This window comes from Lactuca sativa, chromosome 6 (assembly GCF_002870075.4).
Source record: "Lactuca sativa cultivar Salinas chromosome 6, Lsat_Salinas_v11, whole genome shotgun sequence".
Classification (NCBI taxonomy): domain Eukaryota; kingdom Viridiplantae; phylum Streptophyta; class Magnoliopsida; order Asterales; family Asteraceae; genus Lactuca; species Lactuca sativa.
This window is the reverse complement of record NC_056628.2, coordinates 61,018,279-61,025,695: the sequence shown is the minus strand read 5'-3', so window position 1 is coordinate 61,025,695 and position 7,417 is coordinate 61,018,279. Positions and strand designations below refer to the sequence as shown.

Here is a 7,417-nt window from a genome sequence, read left to right as displayed (position 1 = left end):
AAGTCACATTACACTGAGAGATTAAAGAGATGTAGATCACTAGTGTAAATAAATGTAAGTTCCGGTTATGCTTATGTTTCTGTATTGACAATGACATCCCAAACGTTTTAAAATGAATAAAATACATTTTTTCGAAAATGTTTTGATAACGTATTTATCGAGTTTTTCTGGGAACAAATTCCACAACATTTTTATGAAAAGAAGTACTCTGATTTTTACAAAGCATAAACAAAATCGGTCTTTTCTGGCCATGAAAATTGAGATGTGACATAATGTCTTAATGAAATCTTGTGACTTGATCCATACTAGGTCTTTTATACAATCGCTTAGAGTATGCTAGTTGTGTATAATTAAGATTGAATAGATCGTCGAATCTAATGGGTATTCCCTAAGCCTCCAGCCAAACAGGGAACGGGACCTAAAGCGGAACCGCCATTTCTAAATCGATGGAATCTTAATTACATACAACGTTACTGTATAAACAAAGTAAGCATAGATTCACCATTAGTAACGATATACACTGTTTGAATTTAGTGGCAGTACTCCCAATGAAATATAATATGCATTGCCAATTTCATTGATATGATTTAATACATAGTGTTTGGAAAATTTGACCTTGAAGCAGGTCTACATCAGATCAATGTAAGGTAAATTTTGATAGCAATACAATCCTTCGACTAGTGTAACAACTTAATCATAGGATTGAACCTACACATTGAAAACAGTAGCACCAATGCATAGTCATAAACATAATCTATAAAGATTTGTGAGTAGTATGAACCCTACTCACGATGACCAGTCCCCTGTGGTCCTTGAGTCAAAGTCGAGGCGCCATGTAGTTCTGCTAATCGACGCTCGGCTGCGATCACTCTCTCCTCGAGAGCTATGTACCTTTCCTGATACTCCTTTACCTCCGTCCAACCGTCGGTAAGGTCCTCAATTAGTTGATCCATGGGGTAGTATTCTCTCTCTAGGTATCGAGTACGCACGTTGGTGGCTTTCGCAACAACGCTCAACTCCCGAACTCGATTTTCCATTTCTCTATTTTGATCTCCGAGGTTTGTGATTTGCTGGATCACGACTGGGAGGGCTTTGTCAGTTGATCCTCCATGGTTGAGGTCATAATAGTACCCTCATTGTTCGAAAAAAGGTGAATGTTGTCGCTAGTGATGACTCCACCTCTCGATGTCTGCCACCCATCGGGGCATGGGCCCATTGTAGCCGAACCGATTTGCAGGAACTCTGGCAACATAAGGAGGGTTGATAACTTCCAGCTCCTCTTCTGACTCCTCTTCGCCTTCTTCTTCCTCCACTTCCTCTTCAATGTCATTTTCTTCGGGCTCTTCCTCTTCGATTTCTTAGGGGTCCTCATTGGGATCTTCTTCTAGTTCCTCTTCTATCCATCCCCCGTTTCCCTGGTTCGGGAAGTAGGGGTCTCTCGGTAAGTGGAATCTTGCCATGACGTTAGTGCAAGAATAGGGGGTGTATGAGGCAGATAATGAATCTAAAAATATTACGCTATAGCAACTTAAAATACTCCTATAGTATTTTAAATGTTATGCTTGGTTCTTAGTGCGTTTCTTGTAGGGGTGATGGTAGTTTGTTAGATTTGTTGTCCACTACGACTATCCCCCAGCATATGTGAGTTGCTTCTCGGACAAAGATAGTAGATTAGGCTATATTCATCCCAGATTTGATTACATATCCCAAGGCATACTCGCAACGTACAACTCATCTTCTTTTACATTGTATTTTTCCTAGTTACGACACTATACTAGCATGAATGCATGTATTTCTACTTTTAATAAGAAAAATATTTTATTTCTAAAAGTATAGTGTTAGGTGCATTATGTGCACATTTTTGCACACCTTTAGTCCCATTTCATGCATCTTTTTAGCATAGTTGCTCTTCCTTTTTCTTGCATTTCATCATATTTCATGTTAGTCTCTAGAACAACCTTATTTGCACATTTTCATGTCTTTTTCAGGTAAACCGGAGGTTGGAACGCGCTTTGGGAAGTGTCGGGAAGCATTGGTGAAGATTTCGGGATGATCGGGCGAAGAACGAAAAAGTTGAAAAAAATCAAGTTGGGAGTCGGAGTCAGAAGGGTACACGGGCCGTGTTGGATTTACACTGCAAAATCAACACGGGCCGTGTTGACCAAAAATGGAAGCTGTTGACCAAGCTGAACACGGGCCGTGCCCTTTTTGCCTTATGCTGAATACAGGCCGTCTTCGGCCCAAGAAAACTAACTTTTGGCAGCTTTTTCTATTTTTCATATTACGGAAAAGTGGGTCATTTTGGGGGGGGGAGACAACATATCAGAGCACCATTGGAGAGGAGAATTCGAAGGTTTTTGCAAGGGTTTGTCCGTTAATCATTTGGAAACATTAATTTTCGTTTTTGTAAGTTGTAATTACACTTAATTTCATCTTTTAGACTTGTGATCTTGTTCTAGCCATGTGTGGCTAGAACCCTAACTTCTCTAATTTCATGTTTTGACTTTTTGGTTGTGAATCAAATCATATGACCTGATGTTTGTGTTTAATTTCTATCTAGTGAAATTGATTTTACTTCAATCGAATGTTTGATTCTAATAATGAGTCTTATTGGCAATTTGAATTAGGGTTAGATCATTCAAGTTATTCATTTTGCAAAATCCGTAATTGTTTTGTGAATTGAACCAAGTAACAAGCATTAAATTGATTTCTTATGAATGAATTTAGTGTAAATCTTTTCACACATTCTTACGCTCTCGAGCTTGTGAGGAGTATTGGGTGTTGTTGGGAACATTCACAATAAGCTTAATGCAATCTTTTAATCTACTTCTAAGAGTTTGTTTAGATTAGGTTAGTAAGGTTAGGATTAATCGAAGAGCTTGTTTTGATTGATCAATGTGGTGAATGGAAAGTGTTAGAGCTTGTTAACACTTTCAAGTACCAACTTAGATAGAATGAAACAAATGTCTTGTCATCTTTGATTCACATTGCTGGATTGTCATACATGGAGTTGGAGTCCTTACAAAATCTAAACTTAATTCATTAGTTTAGTTGTTTACTCGTGTTTTATATTGGTTTGCTACATCATTACACTCAACCCCCCTTTATTTAATCTTCTGTGAACAAATACCTTACGCAAAGAGGTATATATTTCAATTATCCCGTGTCTCTGTGGATCGACCCTACTTGCCTTGTACTACCTTTCCATTGCAATAGAGTAGCATACTTGGAGTCATTTGTACTCTTTATTTGTTGGGTTTGACACGCCTAACAAATTGGAGACGTTTCCGGGGACACGGTGTTACTAATTGTTTATGCCTAGATCCTTTCGTATAGGTATGTCATTGCCAATTGACTTGGAGATATAGAAGACTGCAAAGAAGCTAAGGAAGCAAGCCAAGTTTCGTAAGAAGCAACCGGGTTCTGGGACTTCTTCGTCATCTACTCCCCCGGTCATCAACATTTGGGAGGACATACCCCTCTCAAGTGTCTCTGCATCAGAATCAGAAAGTCTCTCACTCTCATCACAACCATCCTCACCCAAAATACCACTCCACCCTCTTCACCTAATCATCATATCCCAAACACTTCACCCACATAAACATCACCCACTTCTCAATCCATGGGAGATAACCACGGAGGGAATCCACTTCCAAACCCCCCACCCGAACAAACTCTCTGTCAATGGTTGAGGCAAGAGGTTACTCAACAACCTCTTTGTATCACATATCCAGCTGCCACAAACGTTGAACTAAAATCCGGGCTTATCCACTTACTCCTAACATTTAGAGGTCTGGAAAATGAAGATCCTCACCGATTTCCATGTAGTATGTGTGGGTATGAAACCACACAATGTCACAGAGGACCAAATCAAGCTTAGGGCATTCCCCTTTGCAGTGCAAGATGCAACCAAAGACTGGCTTTATGATCTCCCACCGGGGATGGTTACTACTTGGGTAGATCTTGCAAGGTTGTTTTTGGATAAGTACTTTTCCGAGATGAAAGCTTCAGCCCTACGGAGGGAAATCATTGGAATCAAGCAGCACAAGAGAGAAGCTTTTCACACATATTAGGAGCGATTCAAGAAACTATGTGCCCATTGTCCAAAGCACGGGATTACCGAGTACCAGCTCCTACAGTACTTTATTGAAGGCATGACCCCAATGGACAGAAGACTTCTCAATGCTTCTAGTGTCAGATCTCTACCCGATAAGACTCCAACCGAAATCCGTAATCTAATCAAGAACATGGCCTAAGATTCCAAACATTCAAGCCATGATGAAGAATGGTACACGGATATACCCCGAGGTATGAAGGAAGTTCAAACTCCTCAGATTGAAGCTCATTTGTCCGACCTCACAAAAGTAGTAATGATGTTGGCCAAAGACAAAGGTGTGCAGTCCGCACCCCGCCCATGTGGTATTTGCACTCAAGTGGGGCATCCAACCGATATGTGTCCACAACTCCAAGAGGAAGACTACGAAGAAGCAAAAGTCATGGGAGGCTATTCCGGGCCAAATCGGAGGGGTTATGCACAACCACGAGGTGATCATAGATGGAACAATAATCAGGGTTGGGGAGGAAACCAACAAGGAAACTATCAGTCAAATCAATCACATCAATACCAGCAAAGGCCACCATTTCCTCAAAATCAACAAAGACCACCCTTCCAACCTCAAAATCACCAGCCAAGGCAGCCACAACACCCTCCTCAACAAGCAGGTTCATCAAGTATGTCCTTAGAGGACATAGTGAAAAGCCTTGCCACAAGCACTCAAAGCTTCCAACAAGAAACCAAGGCAAGCATAAAAAGCTTGGAGCAACAAGTGTCACAACTTGCTCAATCCGTAAGTAAGATGGAGTCACAAGGCAAGTTACCATCTCAAACGGAGAAGAACCCGAAACACAATGCTTGTGCCATTACTTTAAGAGGTGGAAAAAGCTATGAAGGTCCAAAGATGCCGAATGAAGAAGAGGAAGAGAAAGAGATCGAGGTGGAAGAAGCTATCAAAGAAGAGGAAAGGAAAAGTACTTCCAAGTCAAAGAAGCCCATAGAGACAGAAGTGAAAGTCACACCAGCTCCATTTCCTTCAAGGTTGGCAAGCACCAAAAGAGAGCGGGAAGATGATGAAATCATGGCCATGTTTCGAAAGGTTGAAATCAATATCCCTCTTTTAGATGATATTACACAGATTCCTAGATATGCTAAGTTCCTCAAGGAACTTTGCACATCTAAGAAAAAGCTTAAAGGAAATCAAACTGTGAAAGTTGGTGAAAATGTCTCAGCCGTGTTACAAAAGCGGCTACCAAAAAATGCAAGGACCCGGGTGTTTTCACGGTTCCTTGTAAAATGGGTAACCTTTTTGGACCACGTGCCATGCTTGATCTTGGAGCGTCAATAAATTTTTTACCATATTCAAGCTATAAGACAATGGGAATTGATCCTTTATCAAAAATAGGAGTTATCATTCAACTTGTCGACGGGTCTTTGGTACACCCGAAAGGTGTATTGGAGGACATGTTAGTGCAAGTTAATGAACTTGTATTTCCCGCTGACTTTTATGTTTTGGATATGGGTGATGAAAACACCCTACAATCAAAATCCATCCTTTTGGGGAGACCTTTTATGAGTACCGCAAAAACAAAAATAGATGTAGCCAATGGTACTTTGTCTATGGAGTTCGATGGTGAGGTGATTAATTTTAATATCTTTGAAGCCATGCGTTATCCTAGTGATATTCATTCTTTAAACTTCATAGATGTTATTGATACATGTACTAATGATTGCTTTGAGATGTCAAGCCAAGATGTGCTAACCACCATCTTGAGCAAACACTTTAATGAGACAGGGATCAAGAATTTGGCTGACAAGTACACGTTGGAGGATGAATTGATTGAAGTAATCAATTCCCTGGAAAAAGCACAACCCATGAGGGTTGAACCACCCCACATGAAGCTAAAAAGTTCCAATCCAAAACTTTTTCCCTCCATAGTACAACCACCGACTCTTGAGTTGAAGGTTCTTCCCGACCATCTCAAGTATGCCTATCTTGGAGAGGAAAAGACATTACCGGTGATAATTTCCAACAAATTGTCTATTGCAGAAGAAGATGAGTTGGTGATCTTGTTGAAAAAGTATAAGAAGGCTATTAGGTGGACGATTGCTGATATTAAAGGGTTGAGCCCTTCTTTGTGTATGCATAAGATTCTTATGGAGGAAGATTTCAAACCAACTCGAGAGGCGCAGAGAAGATTGAATCCACCCATGATGGAGGTGGTAAAGAAAGAAATCATGAAGCTTTTGGATGCAAGTATGATCTACCCTATCTCAGACAGTAAATGGGTGAGCCCCGTTCAGGTAGTCCTGAAAATAGCCGGTGTCAAAGTGGTTAAGAATTCCGAGGGAGATTTGGTGCCCACCCATGTGCAAAACGGGTGGAGGGTTTGTATTGACTATAGAAAGTTGAATGCCTCAACGAGAAAAGACCATTTTCCCCTGCCATTTATTGACCAAATGTTAGAGAGATTGGCGGGTAAATCTCACTACTGTTGTTTGGATGGTTTCTCGGGTTTTCATCAAATTCCAGTAGCCCCAGAAAACCAAGAGAAAACCACCATTACTTTTCCCTTTGGCACATTTGCTTATAAGCGTATGCCTTTTGGTCTATGCAATGCACCCACGACATTTCAGAGATGCATGATGAGCATTTTCTCTGAATATGTTGAAAACATCATTGAAGTTTTCATGGATGATTTCACAGTCTATGGAAACTCCTTTGATGAATGTTTGAGTAATCTAGCAAAAATTTTGCAAAGGTGCATAGACACAGACCTTGTGCTTAACTATGAAAAATGCTATTTCATGGTGGACAAAGGATTGATTTTAGGTCATATTGTGTCCCAAAAAGTCTTGGAAGTTGACAAAGCCAAGATAGATGTTATCAAGAGTCTTCCTTACCCGACAAATGTTCGGGAAGTTCGTTCGTTTCTTGTCCTTGCAGGTTTCTATCGACGGTTCATCAAAGATTATAGTGCCGATGTGTCAACTACTCCAAAAGATGTTGAATTTGCATTCACTCAGCCATGCAAGGATGCTTTTGATCGTTTGAAGGATCTACTCACCTCCACTCCAATCATCCAACCACGTAATTGGGAGCTCCCGTTTGATATTATGTGTGACGCAAGCAACACGGCTGTTGGGGCGGTATTGGGTCAAAAGGTTGACCGAGCACATCATGTCATTTACTATGCATCAAAGACCCTTGATAGTATACAAGGCAACTACACCACAACGAAGAAAGAGTTGCTTGCTATTGTCTTCGCTCTAGAGAAGTTCCGACAGTACCTCCTTGGAACTAAAGTCATCATATATTCGGACCATGCAGCCATAAATCACTTACTTACAAAGAAAGATTCA

The 7,417-nt window shown here is 40.6% G+C and overlaps 1 protein-coding gene across 1 annotated transcript; it reads left to right on the top strand.

The window, feature by feature from the left end:
• The first annotated feature begins 4,310 nt into the window (after window positions 1–4,310).
• Window positions 4,311–5,402, top strand: LOC111897775 (uncharacterized). Its single transcript, XM_023893728.1, has one exon. The coding sequence runs from the start codon at window positions 4,311–4,313 to the stop codon at window positions 5,400–5,402; it is 1,092 nt and encodes a 363-aa protein (XP_023749496.1).
• Window positions 5,403–7,417: the final 2,015 nt, after the last annotated feature.

Bases quoted from the DNA above. Each gene is read 5' to 3' on its own strand.
- LOC111897775 (XM_023893728.1), top strand. From the start codon at position 4,311: ATGAAGGAAGTTCAAACTCCTCAGATTGAAGCTCATTTGTCCGACCTC.